At 40.3% G+C, this 27828-nt stretch overlaps 1 protein-coding gene across 10 annotated transcripts in view; it reads left to right on the top strand.

The window, feature by feature from the left end:
- PTPRM (protein tyrosine phosphatase receptor type M) overlaps nt 1-27828 on the top strand; it is a 982826-nt gene that overhangs the window by 799961 nt on the left and 155037 nt on the right. For all 10 annotated transcript variants that reach the window (XM_077492471.1, XM_077492470.1, XM_077492475.1 and 7 more), the window contains 2 exons: nt 16539-16626; nt 24916-24992. In XM_077492471.1, the coding sequence (XP_077348597.1) occupies nt 16539-16626; nt 24916-24992 (165 nt within the window). The remainder of the gene's footprint in view (nt 1-16538; nt 16627-24915; nt 24993-27828) is intronic.

Raw genomic sequence — 27828 nt, 5'->3', positions numbered from 1 at the left:
AAGATGGTTAAAATTGAGGGGAAGATGGATGCAGCCAAATACAGGACCATTCTGGATGAAAACCTGTTGGAGTCTGCAAAAGACCTGAAAATGGGACGGAGATTTATCTTCCAACAAGACAATGATCCCAAACATACAGCAAAATCTACAAAGGAATGGTTCACAAATAAATGTATCCATTTGTTAGAATGGCCAAGTCAAAGTCCAGACCTGAATCTAATCGAGAATCTGTGGAAAGAGGTGAAAACTGCTGTTCACAAACGCTCTCCATCCAACCTCACTGAGCTCGAGCTGTTTTGCAAGGAAGAATGGGCAAGAATTTCAGTCTCTCGATGTGCAAAACTGATAGAGACATACCCCAAGCGACTTGCAGCTGTAATCGCAGCAAAAGGTGGCTCTACAAAGTATTAACGCAAGGGGGCCGAATAATTTTTTCAAGCCCCACTTTTCATTTTTTTATTCGTTAAAAAAGTTTCAAAAATCCAATAGATTTCGTTCCACTTCACAATTGTGTCCCACTTGTTGGTGATTCTTCACAAAAAATAAAAATGTTATATCTATATGTTTGAAGCCTGAAATGTGGCAAAAGGTTGAAAAGTTCAAGGGGGCCGAATACTTTCGCAAGGCACTGTAAATATCTCCCAACAAAATTAATAAGTAAATAATTTGACTTGATTAATTAACGAGTATAGTTTTACAATTTCATACAGAACTTGATTTTCTGGTGACTGATATTTGACACACTCATTATCAAAACATCAACACGGCAATGAAATGATATGTTTAAATGATACAATTTACTCTGGCGAGCCCAAATTGGTCTGTTAGAAAAATATGTGCGGTAATTGCGCTTTATATTGAAGAACACAATATTCCTTGTCGCTCGGGGAACAGTCCTCTGAATTTCTCTGGCCGGAAGGAATCCAAAGTATGTCTCATGGAGTCAACATAAAAATATTGCCAAATTGAAATAAATATTAAACCAACAGAGCTTACTAAAATGAAATGGGGCTATAGTACTCTCCCTGGGACCACAGAAATTGAAATTGATGTAAACAAGTTTGTCTGAATTCCCCCAAACATGGCTACAATAATACATGGCATAGACAATCAATTAATATTAATACATAAACTATAAAATATACTCCCTACAATTTTGAGAGAAAAGATAATTAAGATTTGTGTGATCTGTATCTTATCAACATTTTAAAAGGGGAAGATGTCCACCAATATCTAAGTACATCGAGTGGTTCCAGTCACAGGGTCCAGCAAGATGAGGAGTGGTCAAATATCAACAGACTTCTCGATCGTCTAGGGGTGTATCCGGTGTGTGGGTCTGTGATCCCTTTTCTATGGCCCTCACATCCTTTATAGCATCTAGGACAATAAGCTCATATAATTATCATAAGCTCAGCCCAGAAGGTTTGGCCTATTCTCCATTGGTTGGAGAACTTTTACCACTTCAATACCAGGCGCTTTTGCCTCTTCCTGCCCAGGACAATTTTGAGCTTTCAACGCTGTCACACTTTGAATGACAATTGCGCTGGTCATACGACACTGTACCCAATCTAAATTTTTATCATTTTCTTCCAACAAATAGAGCTTTCTTTTGGTGATATTTGATCACCTCTGTGGTTTTTATTTTTGCTAAACAAACTAAAAAAAAAGTTTTTCTTCGTTTCGGTTATAAAATTAGTTTTTCTCCTTTACTGATGGGCACTGATGAGTCAGCACTGATGGGCACTGATGAGGCGACACCGATGGCACTGATGAGTTGACGCTGATAAGGTGTCACTAATGGGCGCTAACCAGGAGGCACTGATATGTAGAATTGTTGGGCACTGATAGATGGCACTGATGGGCACCGATAGGTGGCACTGATAGGCGGCACTGATGGGCACTGATAGGCAGCACTGATGGGTACTGACAGGCATCATTGATAGACACACTGATAGATGGCACTGATGGGCAGCACTGATTGGGCAGGTACTGACAGGTGTTAATGCTGGGCACTGATTGTCTCTGTAATGGACACTGATTGGCACTATGGTGGGCACTGATTTGCACTGTGGTGGGCACTTTATTGAGCACCAGCAAGGGGTTATGATGGGGCACTGACTGGGCATCGATTGGCAGCTTATGGGTACATTTGATGGGGGCTGTGCTGATAATCATTGTACTGATTATCGGCATCAGACTGACACTCCGTACTTATGATTACAGCGATGCGTGCCACCACAGGCGCACGCCCCCATTTGTGCTCACCAGCATATCATCCTGCTGGACGTCATATGACGCCCAGTCAGAATAACAGAACCACTTCCTGACCATAATTCTGTTATAGGCCGGGCTTGAAGTGGTTAATGATTTACCTGGTAAGCTTAGGTAGAAGGTGTGTTCTTAACTATTTATTAGAAAGAGAAAAGGTGTGTTTTCTTTTATAATGGGTATTTATCTATATTTTGGGGCTTAGGAATATATGTCCATATTGTTTAGGGACCCCAGCAATTGGTACAAAATATAATACATTTAGTATAAATTTGATTAATTAATATCAAACACAATGGATGTTTATATGGATAACTGCATGACTCCTGCATATCTTATGAAAACCTATTTGTCTTGGGGCAACACATGTTATATGGGTAGCTAAACAAAATTCTTCATTTCTTCTTTATCAAAATGTATATTTCTACTTTATGATCACATATATTTACAATGCCACATGTATACAGATTATAAATGTTTCCCTACAGCATTTCAAATGAACCTTTGGATATTTCATACACATTTCCATTATTGACTGTTCCGATATTGGTGCCTGTTTTTTTTTGTTTTTTTGGTGTAACATTAACTTCGCATCTCAGTCATTCTCTGAGGGAAAGCTTGAGTCAACATTTGGGGTTTGACTAAAGAGGCAATTTTATCCTTTGACACAATGGGGTTATTTACCTAAGTTTTTTTTTTTAATTAAAGGTTTTGTAACTTCGGTCTGAAACACATTTTGACCCTACTCAGCTGGTTTCTTATCAGACATCATTATTCTTCATGTTTACTCGGTTTCAACATAAATTCTGTTTCTTGACTTTAGCCTTCCAATGGATCTTATAACTTTATCAGCCATTTCTGTTGGGAGGGGGAGTGCTTTCCTGGAGCGATGACTCAGTTAAAGTTTTAATGAAAAAAATATGATATTTTGCTGTGTCTCAGCCATGACGACTGGCAGAACCTCAAGGTGAAAATAAAGGAAATTAAGCCGGGAAATAAACAAATGCAGGCACCACATCTAAAGAAAAGTAAGCTAATATACATAAAAAATATGTGTTCATGGGTTTAGATATACTTAAACCCATGAAGCTGCAATCCTGTCAAAACTGAAAACCAACAAAGAAAACGTGTTGAAAATACACCATGTCAGATGACAAGCTGTATTGTGACATGCTTTAACCACTTGCTTACTGGGCACTTAAACCCCCCTCCTGCCCAGACCAATTTTCAGCTTTCAGCACTGATGCACTTTGAATGACAATTGCGTGGCCATACAACACTGTACCCAAATGACATTTTTATCATTTTTTTCCCACAAATAGAGCTTTCTTTTGGTGGTATTTAATTACAGCTGGAAGTTTTATTTTTTGCTAAACAAACAAAAAAAGATGCAAAAAAATAAAAAAATAAAAATCATGTTTCATAGTTTGTTATAAAATTTTGCAAACAGGTCATTTTTCTCCTTCGTTGAAATTAGCTGATGAGGCGGCACTGGTGGGCACTGATAGGTTGCACTGGTGGGCACTGATAGGCACAGTTAAGGCAGCACTAATAGGCACAGATAAGGTGGCTCCGATAGGCACAGATAAGGCAGTACTGATGAGCACAGATAAGGTGGCACTGATGGGTGGCACTAAGGGGCACTGAGAGGTACCACTGATAGATGGGACTGATGGGCACTGATAGGTGGCTCTGATAGGTGGCACTGCTGGGCACTGATGGGCGGCACTGATGGGCACTGGTAGATGACACTGATGGGCACGGATATGTGGCACTGGGGTGCAGCACTGTTGTTGAGGCAGATTGTGGGCACTGATAGGTGGCACTGTGGGCACTGATAGGTGGCACTGTGGGTACTGATGGGTGGCACTGTGGGCACTGATGGGTGGCACTATGGGCACTGATGGGTGGCACTGATGGGGGGCACTTTTTTATTATTTAGGTGGCACTGGCAGGGGGCAGGTGGGCACTGATCAGCTGGCCGTGATCAGGACTGAAGTCCCTCTCACGGCCGCCGGTGATCGGCTTTCTTTTTTCTCCTCGCGCTGTCAGCGCGAGGAGGAAAAATAGCCGATTACCGGCTCTGTTGTGTCACATGATCAGCTGTCATTGGCTGACAGCTGATCACGTAACAAGGGGTCGGGATCGACCCCTTGCTTCGATCCGTGATCAGGCGAGTCTCATAGACTCGCTGATCACAGAGTGCGCCGCGCGCGCCCCTCAGGGGGCACGCAGGCCGCTCGTGCACGGGACGACGTCAATAGATGTAGTCCCGGCAAAGCAGGCCCGCGCTGTAGCCGTCATTCGGCTATAGCGCGGATCTCTAGTGGTTAAATAATTTTCAGTCTAGCCAATGATTCATCTCTTGAGCTGCTTGTGTGAAGCTAATCAGCTGAGATATCTGCTTGCCGACCATATAACTTACATAGTTCATGATGCGCACACTAGGGCAGGGGGTGTGTACACGCACCTGCTGGTCTTGCTGCGCTGTGATTCGTCACAGCACATGCTGATCACTGGGTCCCAGCCAGCGATTGACCAACGGCAACCCTGTGTTCAGCTCTGAGCTTTACCAAATACAGCTCTGTGAATGTAAACAACACAGAGCTGTGTTCAGTGACAAAGAATCTCATTGTTTGTTCATTCCGTGCTAAGCACGGAATGAAAACAAGTAGATCCTCAGTAAAAGCAGAATACAGTACACACATAAACACTTGTTAGACACACATTTAAGCCTGTACTGACTTGCTGCCCAGTGTCAGTACAGTGACAGTGCATACTATTAGCTCTGATCACTGGAATAATGTCACTGGTGATGACAGTGACAGTTAAGCCGCGTACACACGGGCGGACTGTCTGGCCAACTTAGTCCGCCGAAACACATTTCAGCGGACAGTCCGCTCGTGTGTGGGCTTCAGCGGACTTTTTCAGCGTGCAGTCTGGCGGACTAAGTATTTCGGAATTTCCGTAATATTGTCCGTCAGACTTTGGTTTCAGCGGACAGTCCGCTCGTGAGTAGGCTAGTTGGACGGACTAAGTATGGCGCATGCTCAGAAAGGATTTACACGGCGAAAGGTTGCATTGCTGTGTATTGGACTTCCTATTTCTAGTCCCGTCGTACGTGCTGTACACGTCATCGCGCAAACTTCCGGCGGACTGTTTTGCATCCGTGTGTGGTCAAGTCCATTCATTCGAAAGTAGGACGGACTGTCCGTCGGATTGTCTGACGGACTTAGTTGGCCAGACAGTCCGCCCGTGTGTACGCGGCTTAAGTCAGTTCTTCCCAGCGTCAGTTAGTGTCAGACTGCCCGCTGCACTCGCAGTCCCGTTCTAAGTCACTGATGGCTGCCATTACTAGTATATAAAATAAATATAGTAAAAAATTCCAGTATAAATCCCATAGTTTGTAGACACTATAACTTTCACACAAACCATTTAATATGCACTTATTATGATTTTTTTTTCTTTTTTTTTTTTTTTTACCAAAGACATGTAGCAGAATATATTTTGACTAAAATGTGTATTAAGAGATTTGTTGTTATTGGCATATTGAGGTTGCATTCCAGATCCTCAAACCCAAAATGCCAGGGTAAAAAAAAAAAAAAAAAAAGAATGCTATGGTAAAGCATTACATTTGAAAATACATTTAGAATGAATTTAATGTAGACATTCAGAAATATAATAAGAATTGTATATTTCATTTGGAGTTACTTGGCTAGTTTCATTTGAAATGATGCTGAGTTCTAAAAGCACAAACCAACCGCGTTGAGCACAATAAAACAAACAGTAAACTATTTGTTAAATTCGGCAAGTACTTGCATTTTACAACTTTAAATGCTGCTGCTTCTTGCTTTCCCTGTGCTGCTTCCCGGCCAGTCTTCACAGGAAAGAGTTAATAGTGGACAGTGCAGTCTTCAGTCACTCTGTTAGTTTGGAGAAGAAAGAAGGAAGGAGGAGGGAGGAGCAAGGGAGTTCCTGCCCTCATAAAATTATAATTTTTTGGTGCCTCAGTCTTTCATTAGATCAGCCTCCTGTATTAAACTGTACAGCCGGACTCATGCAGAACTGTCAATCCAACACAGAGAACATGCTAATAGGAGAGAGCAGAGTGATGTTCTCATGAGTGTGCTGCTGCTCCTTTCCATGCTTTTGTTTTGCTTTGCTTCGGCTTTGTTTCACAAATTATACCCCATGTAGCTTTAGTGGTGCTTCAAGGCATCTTCAAATTCTCCATAGAAGTCTATGGCAGGGCTCACTTGAAGCCCCACCAAAGCCTCATCGAAGCACCACCAAAGCCTCATCAAAGCCCCACCAAAGCCTCATTGAAGCACCAAGCAAAAGCAATGTGTAAACAGGACTGTAAGCTAACCATTTTATTTAGTGACAGGAGCTTTGACTGGCATTCAGAGAGCTTTAACAAGGCCTGTCCGAAGCCTTGTTTTGAAGCAAGTGTAAACTAGCCCTAACTGATATTGACACTGCTACTAACTGACACTGACATTATCTGACACCCTGCCACTAACACCTACACTGACACTAACACTTACTAAATTAGATCAAGCCCTGATCTAGTTAAGCAGTTCGTTTTTATAGACTTCTCCTCTTGCAAGGAGGAAAAGATACAATGTATCTTTTCTGCCTCACTAGAGGAAAAGTATGTTGTTTTCCTTATTCACATAGGAGAAACAACACAGGGATGGGCTACAGAGAGAGGATGATCACTGTGATTGAGTCAGTTGAGTCCTTTGGCTCTCAACCATTGGTTGAGACCTGGAGCAGTCACTTATGACTCGGTCCCAGTGCTGGGTGCGCACAATCGAGTGCGCTTCCAGCACAAACATAGGAACACATATATGCGGTGTCCAGGATTAAATCTCACTTCTTGGACGCTGCATATACTATATACACCCGGCAATGGAGGAGTTAAGAGTGGCAGTTTTTTATTGTTTTTTGGCAGGTAACTGTCAAGCTACTTCACTATTTAGGTTTCAAAATGTAAAATGTATTTTTCCAATTTACTGTGTGTTTGTGCATGCATGTACCAGTTTTGCAGACAAAATACACTAAGTATGTTTTTATTTATTTTTTATCTGATGATTTTACTCAAACATAATGAGCAGTGAAGCAGTGTCTCAGAGAGGAAAAAAATGAATCACTTTACACTAAATAACCTCTTCAATCCTTTTATATTTTATTATTTCCCATTAAATGGACATGAAAAACCTTTCTTCGATTTGTAGCTGCTTAAATTATGCAAATGATTTTGTATGTAATTATAATGCACCCGTTGTTAATTATAAATACAGCTTTTATTTTCATATGGATAGTATTTATGTCATTTGAATAATTAAGTATTCAAGTTCATTGCCAATTTCATAGACAAACTATAATTCTTTTCTGTTTACTTGGAAGAAGACAGAGGTTCTGCTTTATTGCACTCAGTATTAGCGAACATAAATATAATTTCAAAGTGGAAAAGGTATGGTGCTGTAAATCTTTTAGTTTATATAGTTTCTGGGTGTCTAAAATGATAAAGTTGAAATAGAAAGCTTAAAATACTATTGCTGTTCTACCAAATCCCAGCCCTCTAGAAAATTGTAAAACTATCAATTAAATCTAATACTCTTGAGGAGCCAGTTGTGACCAGTGGGGAATATATGACTTTTTCTTGTAGTCCTAGGGTAACAGCAGATATATGTGTGTCTGTGTAAGTATTCCAGAGACATATGTAGACTGCTGTGTTTACAGAGCAAACAAAAAAACAATTCTCTATGACCATAATGGATAGTATATAGCTTTATTTTGTTACCAAATCTATAGGTCTACTTGAGATGCAAGCAGCTTCATGATTTCCATAAACCCATATGTTAATGCCTGTTTTTCACCTTTATACAATTTTAAAGAGTAGCTGTACCGGCCAAAAAAAAAAACCTGCCATAGATTATCCAGGTTTAAAGAAGCAGCTGTGTACCCCAGAAGGATTAAGTGTTGCACTCCATGACTGTACTGCCACTGGCAGTACTTCTACTATGTGACCTCAGACTAGTCTTATTCCCAATGAACCACCTCCAAAATAGGATGTATAGATGAAGACACAATTGGTCTATTCTACTTAAATGTTTATTGAAATCCAACAGGGCCCATCAGGAAAGTGTTATATCTCTCTCACAGGTTTGACAACACAAAGCTCTTGATTAGAAAAAAAATTAATGGCTATACCATCTGACGAAAAAGGAGTTATTGCTTCCCAACAGGGTGAGTCTGCTCCAGCTGACCCTTCCTAAAGAGCCTAATTCATAAACACAGTCTACAATGAAAATATTCAACAACAAAATACATGGTACAGTTCCAAAGTAGGAACTCCAACTCGTGTCTTTTCACACACAAAAAGTGCTATAGAGGTCCTCCACCAAGAGCAAAGTACACACAGACCCTTACCCTTATATTACCCTTAATATAATGGTCAAACACATTTAATTAAGCCAGCTCTAAGCCACAAGATCCACTGGATCATCGGATGTCTTTAACCTGACTACTAGGAGGACTTCCAACGAAAAGAGAATCTTAACTCATACGGGGTGCAGAGATAGATAAAGGACACTTCATTGTGCAGTATTACTGATACTCAAAAGATTTAACAAATATAATCCAATATACTCACAAACGTGGGTATAAAACTTGCATATTGATCCATAAAAGCAGCAAGAAAGTTTCCAACTGTAAAGATGGCGGACTTCCAAGGCACAGCGACGTCACGTGACCAAGCTCCAGGGTGAACAAAATACATGATATTTGAAAACAAGCATCAAACAATTATGCTCATGGTATTTGATCAGTATTTTATAGTTTATATCATATAATTGACTTCTGTAGCATCTGTTACGAAGCAGACTAAAAAGAATAGGTTTACTAATACAAACCCAAGTATGATATTTCTCAAATTTATCTATAAGTAGACACATAAATCCAACATGGATGTTATCAATCCACATGGCTGTGCAGAAAAAAACGTATGTTCTATTCATAAAAATATCTCCATGAGCTGACCTGAAGTAGTTTGACCCCCTTGTCAATATCATCAAGACATCCCCCAGAATCTAGAAGATAGAGCCATCTGGTGGAGGCTGTAAACACTGGTCCTGTGATGTGGGGTACAGTTCTCATCGTAAGGGGCACACATGTACATATTTATATCTAGTCAGCAGCATACAGTTATTTAAAGGGGTTGTAAAGGTTAATTTTTTATTTTCTAAATAAGTTCCTTTAAGCTAGTGCATTGTTGGTTCGCTTACCTTTTCCTTCGATTTCCCTTCTAAATGTTTTTTTTTCTTTGTTATCTTTGTCTAAATTTCTTACTTCCTGTTCCTGCTCAGTAAGCTGTTCAGTAAGCTGCTGTGACTAAACACCACTCAGGTGATGTTGTTAAGTTTACTGAGGAGAAACAGGAAGTGAGAAATTCAGACAAAGAAAAAAAACATTTAGAAGGGAAAACGAAGGAAAAGGTAAGTGAACCAACAATGCACTAGCTTAAAGGAACAACCTTTACAACCCCTTTAATGTCTATGGTAGCATTAGTACAGGTGCAGCTGCCATTTTAGGAGTTTTCAACTTCCAAAAATTAAGTAAAAAACTCCTTTGTTCTACTTGGCAGCTGTTGACAACTTGGATCCCCACCTTTCTAGAATTCTAGCAAAGTTCTAACAACACAAAGCTCACTAGGAGGGTTTGGCTCCTGATGTGTTTTTCATTTAAAGGAAAACCTTTAGAGTTCTAAATAGAATGCGTGGCTCTTGAGCAGTGTGTTGGGTTTCTATCTTAAATGAAAACTGAAATTCTTTGATTTTCATGTAACATTTTGAACTGACCCTATGACATCCCTAGCAGAAGTCTCATTTGCTCTGTCAGGATTTTTTCTGCTAGATTTATACCAACAAACCTTTCTAAGCTACTCAGCAGTTATATGTTTTACTGCCTTTCCACCGTGTTCATTACGTGTCGCAGAAAAGGAAAAAGTAGCCAGCTTTTGAGATGAAAATATCAAAGGTTGTTTGGGCAGAAACATGTATCAGATTTAATAAATAAATAATAAATAATTCCAAACATCACTGTAAAAAATGATCCAGAGGGCCTAAGTTTGACGCTGTCTACCTGTTAAATTACATGGGATTGTATCACCAGAAGAAGTTATAATTTATAAAAATTAGCCAAATAAACAATTTCAAGGCAAAGCTTTTGTCTTAGTATTTTTCTTGGCAAAAAATACCAGATGATCAGAAGAACTGCATGTGAATATTCATATACATTTTCATGCCAGTTGAAGAGAACTGGGCCTGTCCAGTGTAGTTCTGGGTATGAGTCAGTAAGAAGGTTTCATTTGTATATTATGGGTACGGTTACACAATATTGGGCAAAGAGAGTGATAAAAGTTTATTTACTAAACGAAATAAGGCAGAACTTAAGACAGCCAGGGTTTACAACCGCTGTTAGCATTTTACTGATGTCTTGCTGTCCTTTGGGGATTGGCGCTCATTGGGATAGGGCATCATTTCCCTTATGTCAAAATCAGTATATCACTAGCAATCACGATTCTGCAGTGTTTCTGGGAGTCACTTCTATAATGTAAGACAGCATTTGCACTGTAATGGTTCTGCTGCTGCCAAGGGTTCTGGAAGATCTTCTGTACCCTCTGCCCCAGTAACACAACAAGGAGAGAGGATAAATCTGCTCAGCGGGGATTATATAATACAAACCTGAGATTGTATTCCTTCCCCATTTTATCCACGAATAGCATTTTTTGTCGGAGTTCTACTTTATTTGTTTTGTCAGTGCATCAAGCATTGCTTGCTCTTTTGTAAAAAGAAATTAACCAGCAAAGCCTAACTAAATAGCAAGTAAATGTTAGAAAAATATAATAAAACAAACATCACTGTAAAAATGTAGCCTACCTAAAAAGTGGACAGTGCCAGTCAGTAGAGCAGTGGACAGTGCCAGTCAGTAGAGCAGTGGACAGTGCCAGTCAGTAGAGCAGTGGACAGTTCCAGTCAGTAGAGCAGTGGACAGTGTCAGTCAGTAGAGCAGTGGACAGTGTCAGTAGGGAAGGGGATGGTGTCAGTAGGGCAGTGGACAGTGTCAGTTGAGCAGATCTTGGTGTCAGTAGGACAATGGATGGTGTCTGTAGAGTAGAGGACAATGTCAGTAGGCAGTGGATGGTGTCAGTATGGCTGTCAATAGGACAGAGGATGGTGTCAGTAGAGCAGTGTACAGTGTCAGTAGGGTAGTAGACAGTGTTAGTAGAGCAGAGGACAGTATCAGTAGAGTGGTACATGGTGTCAGTAGGGCAGGAGATGGTGTCAGTAGGGCAGATGATGGTGTCAGTAGAGCAGTGGACAGTGTCAGTAGAGCAGTGGACAGTGTCAGTAGAGCAGCAGAAAGTGTCAGTAAAGCAGTGGATGGTATCAGTAGGGCAAGGGTCGGTGTCAGTCAGTAGAGCAGTGGATGGTGTCAGTAGAGCAGTGGATGGTGTCAGTAGAGCAGAGGACAGTGTCAGTAGAGCAGAGGACAGTATCAGTAGGGCAGAGGATGGTGTCAGTAGAGCAGAGGATGGTGTCAGTAGAACAATGGATGCTGTCAAGAGGGCAGTGGAAGGTGTCAGTAAAGCAGTGGATGGTGTCAGTAGGGCAGAGGTTGGTGTCAGTTGTATAGTGGACAATGTCACTATTGTTTTTTGTATTATTTTTTCTTTAATATTTTTTAAAAATGTTATTCATTTACAATAGTATATATATATATATATATATATATATATATACACACAGTGCCTTGCGAAAGTATTCGGCCCCCTTGAACTTTTCAACCTTTTGCCACATTTCAGGCTTGAAACATAAAGATATAAAATTTTTATTTTTGTGAAGAATCACCAACAATTGGGACACAATTGTGAAGTGGAACGAAATCTATTGGATTTTTGAAACTTTTTTAACTAATAAAAAATGAAAAGTGGGGCGTGCAAAATTATTCGCCCCCCTTGCGTTAATACTTTGTAGAGCCATCTTTTGCTGCGATTACAGCTGCAAGTCGCTTGGGGTATGTCTCTATCAGTTTTGCACATGGAAAGACTGAAATTCTTGCCCATTCTTCCTTGCAAAACAGCTCGAGCTCAGTGAGGTTGGATGGAGAGCGTTTGTGAACAGCAGTTTTCAGCTCTTTCCACAGATTCTCGATTGGATTCAAGTCTGGACTTTGACTTGGCCATTCTAACACCTGGATATGTTTATTTTTAAACCATTCCTTTGTACATTTTGCTGTATGTTTGGGATCATTGTCTTGTTGGAAGATAAATCTCCGTCCCAGTTTCAGGTCTTTTGCAGACTCCAACAGGTTTTCATGCAGAATGGTCCTGTATTTGGCTGCATCCATCTTCCCCTCAATTTTAACCATCTTCCCTGTCCCTGCTGAAGAAAAGCAGGCCCAAACCATGATGCTGCCACCACCATGTTTGACAGTGGGGATGGTGTGTTGAGGGTGATGAGCTGTGTTGCTTTTACGCCAAACAAATCGTTTTGCATTGTGGGCAAAAAGTTCGATTTTGGTTTCATCTGACCAGAGCACCTTCTTCCACATGTTTGGTGTGTCTCCCAGGTGGCTTGTGGCAAACTTTAGACGAGACTTTTTATGGATATCTTTGAGAAATGGCTTTCTTCTTGCCACTCTTCCATAAAGGCCTGATTTGTGCCGTGTACGACTGATTGTTGTCCTATGGACAGACTCTCCCACCTCAGCTGTAGTTCTCTGCAGTTCATCCAGAGTGATCATGGGCCTCTTGGCTGCATCTCTGATCAGTCTTCTCCTTGTCTGAGCTGAAAGTTTAGAGGGACGGCCAGGTCTTGGTAGATTTGCAGTGGTCTGATACTCCTTCCATTTCAAAATGATCGCTTGCACAGTGCTCCTTGGGATGTTTAAAGCTTGGGAAATCTTTTTGTATCCTAATCCGGCTTTAAACTTCTCCACAACAGTATTACGGACCTGCCTGGTGTGTTCCTTGGTCTTCATGATGCTCTCTGCTCTTTCAACAGAACCCTGAGACTATTACAGAGCAGGTGCATTTATACAGAGACTTGATTACACACAGGTGGATTCTATTTATCACCATCAGTCATTTAGGACAACATTTGATTATTCAGAGATCCTCGCTGAACTTCTGGAGTGAGTTTGCTGCACTGAAAGTAAAGGGGCCGAATAATTTTGCACGCACCACTTTTCAGTTTTTTACTTGCTAAGAAAGTTTAAATTATCCAATAGATTTCGTTCCACTTCACAATTGTGTCCCACTTGTTGGTGATTCTTCACAAAAAATTTAAATTTTATATCTTTATGTTTGAAGCCTGAAATGTGGCAAAAGGTTTAAAAGTTCAAGCAAGGCACTGTATATATAACATGTTTTTCTGGAGCCCAATTTGGGGGTGGGGTGTTGGTTGGTGAAATATCAGGGATCTAAACAGACCCCTGCTGTCTCACTTCTGCAGTCTCAGCTGCACTGGACATTGAATGAATGGGAAGTACTGAGCAGCTTCTTGTTCATTCACCCAACTGAAGCATAATAAACACATTTGACCATGCTGCAATTGCGGATGAACACAGTCAGTGTTTGGTCACTGACTGTGTTCATGCAGAAAAGGACAGTGCAGGTGAATGACACATTTACCGTCCCCTTTCCTGGTCTCCATCCTGAAAGAAGCAGTGGGAGAGTTGAGGAGGGGAGCCTGGCAGCACTGTGGGGAGAGGGCAAGAGAGCACACGAGGACCAGGCAATACAAGGAAGAGGAACCTGGAGAGGGGTGGCATTTAGTGGAACCAATGGGCTGTAATTTCCTCCCTTTAGCAGCTGAATGTCGGTTGGAGGGAGAGGGGGAGAAGGGGGCATTGCTGAAATTTAGCTGCTGCTGGGAGGAAAATAAAGCCCATCAGTTCCACTAGACGCTGCCCCTGCTGCCCCTCTTATGAAGATTCTAGGGTCAGTAAACAAGGGATGCAAGCCACCCATCACCTGCCCATGATCAATGAGTAGATTACAATCGATGGGTTGACGATCCCCACTGTAAGGGCATGTTCACACCAGCAAGTCACACTGGTCGCCCTGCTGCTTGTATATGCTAAGAGATACAGTGCCGATTTGCTGATCCCAGTGCATCACACTGTTTAATTTTTTTCTTTTTTCAGAAAGCTTTATTGAAAAGTGACATTTCAATACAGGTCTAGAGTCATGCAGTGGTGGTTTATCTTATTGTCATCTGTGTAACTTGCTAGGTAACTTGTGCTTCTACAGCTTTTAGTGACCTTCCCTGTTATGTTACTTAAGCCAGCCATACATGGATTGCAATGTGGCCAGTTCAGCAGGGACTGGCTGTGATTCAACCCATATATGGACAGGTTGATCAATGGATCAACGTGGGTACAACTAGCCTGTCAGATTATAGCTGATAGCAGTAATCATGATGTTCTGCCAACCAGTAAGGCTCCATGCCCCCACACCCCCAGCTGACAGAACACAATAGTGCTGCAGGAGGCATTCCTCCATTAATACTGATTGTGTTGATAGGGTAATCAAAGCTATAGTGGAAGGAAATCAAATCAAATCATCTATGGGCTCTTTAGTTTCTTTAAAAAGTTACTCCAACTAAATAGTTTGGTCCATTTTGATTGGAGTAGGGAAGGCTTCAATCGCTCCCTACATCTTCGCTACCTTCAAGGTTCCCTGGGAGGAAACTCATTGCAGGTTGAGTTTAACTTTTCATCTTTACAAGAATAGGTTATCGTACAAATAAACAGATGGAATAACTGTAATTTGCAATTTACTAAACAGGTGCAAAGTTAAAAGTAATAATGCAAACCAGTCTTAGGTTGGCAAAACAAGCATACCTTGCTAAATAATGAATCCTGCACAAACATTGACTCTTCACAGCAATGTCTATGTGACACAAGCAGGGTAATATGTGGCTGAAAAGCATATTCTTCACAAGTAAAACAGTTTAGAACACAGCTACTTGTGATTTTCCTAGAAAACAGCATCCCTCTCAGTGAAGCCCAGGTGAACAACTGGAGGTATCTAAGGCACAAAGGGCCACCACCGGATCTGGAGTATTCTGGTAGCAATTGGTGAGGGACTCCCTGCAGCTGGGGAGTTTGCGTTCTGTTGGGCTCAGGCATGGCTGGCCACTTTCTGGTTCTAATGGTAGAAGACCTCTCTCCTGGCCGCAGGTCACTTGCCCAGCTACCTCGGCCTTGTCACGTATGAGCTCCTAAGAGAAGGAAGATGAGGAGTTTATACTCTCTGTGCATGTTAAAAAACCTAGGGAGTTGTGGGAAATAGCGTTAAAGGGACCTAGACCTGCATCTGAGCATTGTAAATAAAAAGACACTTCACTATACAACTAAACTACTCATGTCATGACCTTCTAGGTCTTCACATAGTTCTCTGGGGTACTTGATATCATATACCATTTAATGTCCCTTTTAAAATGCTTGACTAAAGTTTTCCTCAGTTTCATGGGCTATGTTTGCATCTAAAATTGTATATCAAAATCAAGAACGGCGCTGTCCCCACCTATACAGTCCAACTAGGGTGCATCTTATAGTAAAAGTATTCAAATCGGGAGATAAGGCAGCCGTGGAGGCTCTTGATCTTAATACCATAACAACATCGGCAATTTGTGAGTGTGATACTTGGCTTTTTACTTATTTATTGAATTTAATAAACGTTAATGCACTAGGGCTGGTGTGCGCTCTCTCTTGCTCTATACTTTATATATGTTTGCATCTACAATGTAGGCCATACTAAAATCATACCTCTTGATTGTGCCTGTGAATAACCATGTATTTATCAAAATAACTAGCATATGCACAGCTTAAAAACTTATCAGAATACTGTATTGTCTATCATTCTCCATTTATGTTCATATTACAGTGTATTCTTGGCTCATTATCTAAAGAGGAAGCTTGGGTGGCACTGCTTTGAAAGGAATGTGTGATAGTGACAACGTAAATTGCACCTTGCGTATTGCTCAAATGAAGCAGACATGATTTTTCGGTTAGATCTCCAGATAATTAAATCATCTTGTGAACAACTGAGGCAGTCATTTCTGTTACTTCAGTCGAGCTGGCATTTTTCTAGTTCTATTAGGAAGTTATCGCTGTAATTTTGCTCCTAACCTTGGAGTGTGGATTTTCCCCTCCCTCTATGTGGCATAATGTTTTGTGACTCTTTTTTTTTCCAGAGCTTCTTTGAAGGACAGGCAGCACCGTGGGACTCAGCAAAGAAAGACGAGAACAGAATGAAGAACAGATATGGGAATATCATAGCATGTAAGTCTTGACAGTACAATAGTGGCACTGCATATGATTCCATTGCAGTGGCTGCTCTGATAAAACTGACCAGAAAAATTTCCCAGCATGCACTTTGAGGACAATTATATTTTAAGCCCCCGAGCAGTATTATCTTTGCCTAATGAATGCTGAAGCTAGCAAATTAAATATATGGATTAACCCTTCAAGACCTAGAGTCAGGATGGAGCTAATTTTGTGTTAATTTTGCTGTGTTTCAAGGTTGTGAGTGCCTGGTAATTATGCACTCATTTATCTTAGGTTACAGGTTTTTGCTTCAGAAAGATTCCAGGCTGAAATTAAAGATTTCATTACACAGGCAAATTTATAACCTTTACAAATGTGAAACATCTGTAGATCATTCAGAAGAAAAGGTTACAAATTTTGTGCCTGTTAAATAAATCATCTTAGCCCAAAGAGCAGGCATATATTTAAAAACTTTCTGCCGTATAGAATATCATGCACAAACTTGCAAAATCAAAATCAATTTCCTCTTTTAAGGTTAGAACGTTCTCAGCAGAGATAACACTAATTCTATGTGAAGATTTAGTACATAGAACAGGTTTAAAAAACACAACTTTATTACATTATTATGTTACAATTTCTTTATGATGGCTAAACAAGTTTGAGCTTTTTATCTAAGTTTTTATTGAATCAACATAAATGGGGCTCTATTGTGACTTAATAAAGGACTGTTTGCACAACCAGAAGCACAAGGAGAAATATCATTAATGCAAATGTTAATGTCAGTCTTTACTTTTAAAGTAGAGTAAGGAATTTATTGGGTATACCCAATCTGGCCATTCCCAATTTTGACCAATATGGATACAGATTTGGACAATTGTCATCTTACAGCAGAACTAGAGTATTTTTTTTTTGTAATTAAAAACACTTTAAAATTGCATTTATATTTAGAAATCTCTATTAGCTTTGCTGTACCAAAATCATATATAATCCACATGCCACCATGCAGACTCCCTTTACCATTCCCTTACAGGAAGTTCTCTGTTCTGCTGTCATCATTTATTGTCAGGAACCAGGCATGTTCCAACCCCACCCTGATCTTATCTCTTTCCTGCTATTTTATCAGCCAGTTTTTAAGTTGGCTACACATTATTCATTTTTTTTTCAGTAAGACCCCTTTCACATCAGGGCGTTTGCAGGCGCTATAGCAATCCGCCCTAAAAAAGCTGCACCATTGCCCAAGGGCTTTCACACTACAGCGGTGCACTGGCAGGACGTCAGGGAAAAGTCCTGCCAGCAGCTTCTTAGGAGCGGTGAAGGAGCGGTGTGTTTACCGCTCCTCCACCGCTGCTCCCCATTGAAATCAATGGGGCAGCGCTGTAATACCGCCGGCAAAACGCCGCTATTGCAGCATATTGCTGGCTGTTTTAATCCTTTCTCAGGCGCTAGCAAGGGGGAAAAAGTGCCCCCGCTAGCGGCCAAAATGCGCCGCAAATCCAACGGTAAAACGCTGCTAAAAATAGCGGTGTTTTACTGCCGATGCTATGGGTGGTGTGGTGTGAAAGAGGTCTTAGAGGGCTGAATGTAAAACAGATTGCTCTACCCACACAGGTGGTCCCGCCAGTACGTTTTATTCTGATAACAGCACCTGTCGCTATCAGAAAACGCCAAAAAGCAGGTGCAGCTGCTGATTGATAAATAATTTCCAACATGTTCCTTTAAACACTTCAGCCCCGAAAGGATTTACCTCCTTCCTGATCAGAGCGTTTTTTGCGATTCAGCACTGAGTCGCTTTAACTGACAATTGCTCCATTGTGCGATGTGGCTCCAAAACAAAATTGGCGTCCTTTTTTTCCCCACAAATAGAGCTTTCTTTTGGTGGTATTTCATCACCTCTGTGGCTTTTATTTTTTGCGCTATAAACAAAAAAAGAGCGACAATTTTGAAAAAAACGCATTATTTAGTACTTTTTGCTATAATAAATATCCCCAAAAATATATATAAATAATTTTTTTCCCTCGGTTTAGGCGGATACATATTCTTCTACATATTTTTGGCAAAAAAATCGCAATAATCATTTATTGATTGGTTTGCGCAAAAGTTATAGCATCTACAAAATAGGGGATAGTTTTAAGACATTTTTATTCATTTTCTTTTTTTTTTTTTACGAGTAATGGCAGCGATCAGCTATTTTTATCGTGACTGCAACATTTTGGCGGACACAACGGACAATTTTGACACATTTTTGGGACCATTGGCATTAATGCAGCGATCAATGCTATAAAATTGCATTGATTATTGTTAAAAATGTCACTGGTTAACCACTAGGTGACAGTGTAGGGGTTAAGTGTTCCTAGGGGCGTGTTTCTAACTGCATGGGGGCGTGGCTGTGCGTGACACCACACTGATCGCTGCTTCCGATGACAGGGAGCAGACGATCAGTGTGCTGTTGCTAGGCAGAACGGGGAGAAGCTGTTTACATTCTTTGAGCTCCGTGACACGATCCCGGGTATCCCCGCAGCGATTGAGTCTGCGGGACCTGCGACCATGGTCACGGAGCTCTCAGCAGGTACGGGTACGTTACTTTGCCCAGCCGTGCCATTCTGCCAACGTATATATGCGCAGGAGCCAATCGGGAACGGGTTAACAGAGCTGATTAAACAATTGAGAATACAGGGCATGACTGGTAAAAGCCACATTGCTCTGTTTATTGATGGTCTGTGTCATTTCCCTGGGTGATCAGATGGAAGTGTTCCCTTCATCCCATACATCCCATACAAAATTAACAATTGATAGCATGGCTCTGAAACTGTTTAACCAGTTCCCGGCCGGCGCACACCGATGTACGTCGGCAGAATGGCACGGGCAGGCATATTGGCGTACAGGTACGTCCATTTTAATATGCAGCCCTGCCATCGCGTGTGTGCCGCTGGCGGCACGCTCGCATGCTGGTCGGGACCCCTGTGAGTCCGGTCGCGGGTCCCGTGAACTCGATTGCCATGGGGATACCTGCGATCGTCTCACGGGGCGAGCTGAACGGGGAGATGCCATTGTAAACAGCATCTCCCCATTCTGCCTAGCAACAAGTGATGCTAATCTCTGCTCCATGTGATTGAAGCAGAGATCAGTGTTCACTAACACAAAGTCCATCCCCCCACAGTTAGTAACATACCCCTAGGAACACTTAACCCCTACACTGCCACCCCCCTGGTTAACCCCTTCACTGCCAGTATCATTTACACAGGAATCACTGCATTTGTATAGCACTGATTGCTGTATACAGTGCCTTGCGAAAGTATTCGGCCCCCTTGAACTTTTCAACCTTTTGCCACATTTGGATAATTTAAACTTTTTTAGCAAGTAAAAAACTGAAAAGTGGTGCGTGCAAAATTATTCGGCCCCTTTACTTTCAGTGCAGCAAACTCACTCCAGAAGTTCAGCGAGGATCTCTGAATAATCGAATGTTGTCCTAAATGACTGATGGTGATAAATAGAATCCACCTGTGTGTAATCAAGTCTCTGTATAAATGCACCTGCTCTGTAATAGTCTCAGGGTTCTGTTGAAAGAGCAGAGAGCATCATGAAGACCAAGGAACACACCAGGCAGGTCCGTAATACTGTTGTGGAGAAGTTTAAAGCCGGATTAGGATACAAAAAGATTTCCCAAGCTTTAAACATCCCAAGGAGCACTGTGCAAGCGATCATTTTGAAATGGAAGGAGTATCAGACCACTGCAAATCTACCAAGACCTGGCCGTCCCTCTAAACTTTCAGCTCAGACAAGGAGAAGACTGATCGGAGATGCAGCCAAGAGGCCCATGATCACTCTGGATGAACTGCAGAGAACTACAGCTGAGGTGGGAGAGTCTGTCCATAGGACAACAATCAGTCGTACACTGCACAAATCTGGCCTTTATGGAAAAGTGGCAAGAAGAAAGACATTTCTTAAAGATATCCATAAAAAGTCTCATCTAAAGTTTGCCACAAGCCACCTGGGAGACACACCAAACATGTGGAAAAAGGTGCTCTGGTCAGATGAAACCAAAATCGAACTTTTTGCCCACAATGCAAAACGATATGTTTGGCGTAAAAGCAACACAGCTCATCACCCTCAACACACCATCCCCACTGTCAAACATGGTAGTGGCAGCATCATGGTTTGGGCCTGCTTTTCTTCAGCAGGGACAGGGAAGATGGTTAAAATTGAGGGGAAGATGGATGCAGCCAAATACAGGACCATTCTGGATGAAAACCTGTTGGAGTCTGCAAAAGACCTGAAACTGGGACGAAGATTTATCTTCCAACAAGACAATGATCCAAACATACAGCAAAATCTACAAAAGAATGGTTCACAAATAAACGTATCCAGGTTTTAGAATGGCCAAGTCAAAGTCCAGACCTTAATCCAATCGAGAATCTGTGGAAAGAGCTGAAAACTGCTGTTCACAAACGCTCTCCATCCAACCTCACTGAGCTCGAGCTGTTTTACAAGGAAAAATGGGCAAGAATTTCAGTCTCTTGATGTGTAAAACTGATAGAGACATACCCCAAGCGACTTGCAGCTGTAATCGCAGCAAAAGGTGGCTCTACAAAGTATTAACGCAAGGGGGCCGAATAATTTTGCACACCCCACTTTTCATTTTTTTATTAGTTAAAAAAGTTTCAAAAATCCAATAGATTTCGTTTCACTTTACAATTGTGTCCCACTTGTTGGTGATTTTTCACAAAAAATAAAATTTTTATATCTTTATGTTTGAAGCCTGAAATGTGGCAAAAGGTTGAAAAGTTCAAGGGGGCCGAATACTTTCACAAGGCACTGTAAATGACAATGGTCCCAAAAATGTGTCAAAAATGTCCGATGTGTCCGCCATAATGTCGCAGTCACAATAAAAATCGCTGATCGCCGCCATTACTAGTAAAAAAAGATTATTAATAAAAATGCCTAAAACTATCCCCTATTTTGTAAACGCTATAACTTTTGCGCAAACCAATCAATAATCGCTTATTGCGATTTTTTTTTAACCAAAAATATGTAGAAGAATACGTATCGGCCTAAACTGAGGGAAAACATTTTTTATATATTTTTGGGGGATATTTATTATAGCAAAAAGTAAAAAAATAATGCGTTTTTTTCAAAATTGACACTCTATTTTTGTTTATAGAATAAAAAAATTAAAACCGCAGGTGTGATCAAATACCACCAAAAGAAAGCTCTATTTGTGGGGAAAAAAGTACATCAATTTTGTTTGGGAGCCACGTTGCATGACTGCGCAATTGTCAGTTAAAAAAAAGCAGTGCCGAATCGCAAAAAGTGGTCTGGTCTTAAGCCAGCAAAATGGTCCGGTCTGAAAGTGGTTAAACAACACAAGTAAGCAAGCATTCATAGTCCTGTGTATTAGTACTTGGCTCTTTGCATCCATTCAGTAAATGAAAAGGTTACTTTGTTATAAGGGAAACTGTATGTTATGGTTCAGGATCAATTACATTTAGTTTTTTTTTATGTATAGGATCTTTGTTTATATATATAAAAAAAAAAAAAACTCTGAGGGCTCGTTTACACTAGGTCCACTAAGGCTACTCTTGTCAGCCTTGTCCAGCACAATCATATCACAGGACAAGACAAAATGCCTTGTTTCCTTTGGTGTCAGTTCACAGTGGTGTGCAATGAAAACAAGTTCTGCATGCACACCTTGCAGCAGGGGGGCGCTAGTCTCTTTTTATAGATCAGCCATTTTGAATTTGAGAGGAGAAGACTTGTAGAACAGATTGTGTACATCTGTGTACATTGTTTCACGCCTAAGCCTATTTCTGACATTTGTTGCTTACAAGTTAAAATCTGTATTTTTTGCTAAAAACTTACTTAGAACCCCTAAATATTATATATATTTTTTTAGCAGAGACCCTAGAGAATAAAATGGTGCTCATTGCAATATTTTTTGTCACACGGTATTTGCGCAGCGGTCTTTCAAACGCACTTTTTTGGGGAAAAAATACACTTTTGTGAATTATAAAAAAACTAAACAGTAAAGTTAGCCCAATTTTTTTGTATAATGTGAAAGATGATGTTACACCGAGTAAATAGATACCTAAAATGTCATGCTTTGAAATTGTGCCTGTTCGTGGAATGGCGACAAACTATAGTGCCTAAAAAACTCCATGGACGATGGTTTAAAACAAATTAATGGTTACCAGGTTAGAGTTACAGAGGAAGTCTTTTGCTAGAATTATTGCCCTCACTCTGATGATTGTGGCGATACCTGACATGTGTGATTTGAACACTGTTCACATATGCAGACGCGACTTAGGTTTTCTTTGCTGCGCAAGCTCGTGGCGGATGGGGTTCTTATTTATTTGAATCCCCTCCAGTTCATTTGGGATAATAACCAATCAGCTTTTAGCCGCATCGGTTGTTATCCCTAAAGAGCTGACCGCGCAAAAAAATGGTACTGGGGTGATGCCTGAAGCTACAGGCATCACCCTGTTATACCGCCTGAAAACCAAGAACACAAATGTGTGTACAGTCGGTGCTAAGGAGTTAAATTCAGTTTAGCCTAAACAAATTAATAATAGATGTATAGATAATTAACAGCTATGAATATCTCTGTTTACATTTTGAATCTACCCAAGCAGTTTGAAGTAGATAGACCCAATAAGAATATTAAGACAGACATACAATCTGCAAGACTTTATTTAAGTAAAAAAATAACATTGGTTTTAACTCTGGTAAATAGGATTGTTCTGAATTACAAAGAGCTGTGATTATTATTATTATTATTATTATTATTATTATTATTTACTACTAATAATTCACTGTCCACTACCACACTTTTGTTAATGGGGCAGTTCTCTTCCAAAGCATTATCATTGTCTAGTGGACTGACCGTGTTCTACTCTGTTGTTTTCCAGTAAAGTAGAACAGTATTGGCATACCAATAATTTTAATTACAGATCTATAGCTTTTAGCATTACATGAGACTGACTGTCACTTGCTGACACTGTTGACTTTTTGATACTAGAGCATAATTAAGCCCTGTGGTGCATTAGAAACTAGGCTATGTCTTATCACCATGTAAGGGAAATACGTAATAAGGAATTGTGCCATCAGGAAGAAAAGTAATTTATTACAATGAGCAAAAGCAGCTAGCTCAGAGCAACGGGCAAAGACCCATTTTTATTTAATTCAACAGACCTTTTGGGAATCTGTGAAGACTTAAGTTTTCTAATTCCATTCCAAAGTTATTCAGAAACTGGGTAAGCCAGATAATCTAACTTGTTACAATGGCACATCCCTTTAATTCACATATTACTAATAAAGCCATGGATTTGTGAAATGTGTTATGCCTCAGAGATGTTTACACCTTCTCTAATTTAGAAAGCAGGAACAATCAAATACGGCTTTTTTTCTAATCTGTACAAGAATTTAAAAGAACATTCCCCAATAGGAACCCTGCAGAAAGGCAGCTTCCAGATATGCAGAATGGCATAGAGTCAAAGCAGGGACAGCACTTTTTTTTGTAAGAGTTTGTATTTGTAGTATGTCTGTAAAATGTAATCTGGGATTGTTTGTCAATTTTGTCAAAACATAATTGTCCAATTAAAAATGACAAAATATCCTAATAATAGGTTTCCTGTTAGGAAATTGTCACACTTTTAAATCACCTTAGCTCCTAGGGTAAATCTAACTTAGCCATACCTTGTACCGTTCTTTAAATGCTGCATTGGACTATTCAAAAGTCCTGCTAGTTCCAAATGTATCTTGTTTCTTGATAAAGTCATTTAAAGACACACAGCTTTTTAAATACATCATTATATATAAAGCATTCCAGGCACCTAGCACCTTAGCTGTGTATATATACTAGGCTAGTTCTTGATTGGGTAGCAGGGGTAAGCAGGAAGTAAAACAAATGACAAGGATTCCTACCATTATATAATTCTAGAACACATTGCTGTCCCTCTTCCCCTATTCCTCTCAGCACATTTGTACCTGCCTCTAGACCAGTGATGGCGAACCTTGGCACTCCAGATGTTTTGGAACTACATTTCCCATGATGCTCAACTACACTGCAGAGTACCAGAGCATCATGGGAAATGTAGTTCCAAAACATCTGGGGTGCCAAGGTTTGCTGTCACTGATCTAGACACTTTAAAAGTCATGTGCTGCACAGTATTCATGATTTTGGGTTGCTAGTTTAATTCACCTATATATGAGGTGTAACAAAACTGCTATGCCTTGTGGATTCATTTCTGAAGAATTAAAGCAGTAGTGTTAAATGTTCAGCAAGCATTTAAAACTCTAAATTTGTTGCAGATGATCATTCCAGAGTGAGACTGCAGAGTATTGAAGATGAAGCCAGCTCAGACTATATCAATGGAAACTTTATTGATGTACGTATTCTATAATTATTTTATTCAACAGTTTGTTAAGATCAGATATACCAAGCACACCTGAATGTTTGTAATCAGCTTGATCGATGGTCCCAGGATCAGTCTTAACGATGTCAGAGGACCTGAGAATGCTGCAGCACAGTTCAGAAGAGGCTGCAGTGGACCAGTACACTGGTTTACCAGGTCTCCTAGATAGAAACAAGCAGTTAACCCCTGCAGTGGACCAACCCTAACCCCCTCCCCCCCCCGCAGGGGAGGATTATTTATTTTAGGTTTTTAAACTCATTCATACTATAAGTATATTATCTGTATATTTACTATACTATATTATTATTTGTTTTAAAAATAAACGATTTAAAACATGACAAAGTCAGAGCATTATAAATTAGCTAATGAGACAGCTCAGCAGATACTGCTTGCTTTGCTGCTCAGTTTATCTAATTGAAACCTCTAGCTAAGCATCTGCATAGGGATGTGTTACTGCTGTGATGACTTAAATTCCTTCTTGCAGCACAGTTAAGAGGGATACACTTTTCATATGTGATAGGAAGACTAGAAAGTTATTCTGCTGGCTGGACAGAAGACTTCATTATTTTTATTTATTTATTTCAGTTACTTATATAGCGGCATCAATTTACGCAGCGCTTTACATATACATTGTACATTCACATCAGTCCCTACCCTCAAGGAGCTTACAATCTAAGTTATTAATTGCAATATGTTTTCTGAACTCATTATTTAAATGGCATATTTAGTGTCTTGGCGCTGGTACCTTCCGGCCCTTTAAGAGGTTTATGATTACGGGAGACAGGGTGGAGTTTATGATCTTGTGACCGTTTCGGTTGGCTGTCATGGTGGTCAAAGCTCCCAATCGCAAGGGAGTGCACTAATTCATGCAAATATGGGGCCACTCTGTACCAAGGCCCACCCATCAAAAGGACGCATGTTTGCATGTGGCTGATGCCAAGGGGTTAAAGTTTATCCCTGGGGCTGTGGGGGAACCCCTGCACTGCAAGGGTTAAATTGAGGCAGCATGTGGGAGCGGAGGATTGGGTAAGTAAAAGTGCTTTTTCTGGTACACTAAACCAACATTTAACCGTTGCAATGCAGGGGTAGCCCCACTGCAAGGGAAGATTTTAACTTGTCATGGTGTTCAACTTTAAAAGAACAAAAATAAGCAAATATTACATTTAGTGTTTCAGGTAAATACAAACAATACAGGCTTCTTTTAAAGGATAAAATACATTTGGAGAAAGTAAAGCTATCCTTTTTTACCCAGCACCCCTGATTTAAAAACACGCCTTATACATTCTTAAATAGCTCAGCCAGTCTTTCCCTTCAGCAATCTTTATATTGTCTGGCTAAAATCTACCTTTCCCTTGGTCACTCCAGTAAAGGTGATCCCCACAGAATTCTATAGGTCCAACTTTGAGAAACTCCTTTGGAAAATTTTAATGGAAACATGTAAATGCACTTTTAGTGACGGTGCCACTTAAAAACTTTAGCATTGACTGATGCTGTACTGTAGTGTAAAAGTACAGTATAATGGATTATAGCTATTATCTCAATACCTTTCATATTGTATGCTTGCTTAGGAAAAGCACTGCATAATGAATTATAAGGTTCTAGTCAGAGTGAAACAGATTTTCAGTCTTACGGAAAATGCTGTTAGAAGCTTTTACCAATAAACTCTTGGAAGTGCATGCTGTCCTTAGCTTTCAGTTATTTTTTACTTACCTGGGCGCCATAGACCCAAGACTAACAGAAGGGTTGAAATGCATACCTTTCCTTCTGATAATGTTCTCCACGTTGCTTCCAGTGTGGATTAAATAACTAAACATCTAGGCCAGTGATGGCGAACCTTGGTAACCCCAGATGTTTTGGAACTACATTTCCCACGATGCTCATCCACACTGCAGAGTGCAAGAGCATTATGGGAAATGTAGTTCCAAAACATCTGGGGTTCCGAGGTTCGCCATCACTGACCTAGGCAATTGTTCACATGATCTTAGCTAAAGGCGAGATTCAGAGTTCAGACCGACCAATTCTTCCTATCAGCAGAGATCGCATCACCAAAGGCATTGATTATTTGGTCATGGAAGCAGTACTGGATATAGTCCAGAGGAGCGTAACAAAAATAAACCAAGCTTGCTTAGAAGAGGAAACTTGATTTATATTTGTATTATTATTATACAGTATTTATATAACACCAACAATTTGTGCAGCACTTTACAATTTACAGGAAGACATTGCAGTTACAATACAATAGAGGGTTGGGGCCTTGCTCATAAGAGCTTCCAATCTAATAAACTTGATTCAAGTTTATTACCACTTTGTGTATTATTAATAGTAATAATACCATCACTGACTCTGATAACATAAAAATAGCATAATAACTCATAAAAGGGGGAAATGTCTACCCACTCTGACTCTTCTTTTTTTTTTAGCTTGGCATTTCTTGATCACACATAGATATCCCATTGTGTAAAATCATCATGTCACTGATGATATTATATTTTAGGATCACTTAATTACCAAGCCTGAGATTCTGCTGGCCAGGGATGCCCAGCTGTGTAGTACTGCATACCACAGCGCTTTGTTATATATTATACAATAAATCCATAGGTTTCTGGTATAATGTGTAATAAGGAATTGGCCTTGGTGAATATACTATTGAATGAAAAGTCACTGTTGCACTTTGCCCATTATCTAGTGAGAGGTTTTCTTTACACACTCTGATGAATACATATAGAAAGTTATTGTCATTTCCTTCTTCTGTCACTAGTTTGGCATAATTCTTCATTAAATAGAAAGCTGTTTGCATATTAATAGGACA

This window comes from Lithobates pipiens, unplaced genomic scaffold, assembly GCF_037356315.1.
Source record: "Lithobates pipiens isolate NorthernLeopardFrog02 unplaced genomic scaffold, aLitPip1_a1.2 Scaffold_19, whole genome shotgun sequence".
NCBI classification, from domain to species: Eukaryota; Metazoa; Chordata; class Amphibia; order Anura; family Ranidae; genus Lithobates; species Lithobates pipiens.
Note: the sequence above shows the minus strand (reverse complement) of the source record. Positions and strands in the feature narration are given on the sequence as shown.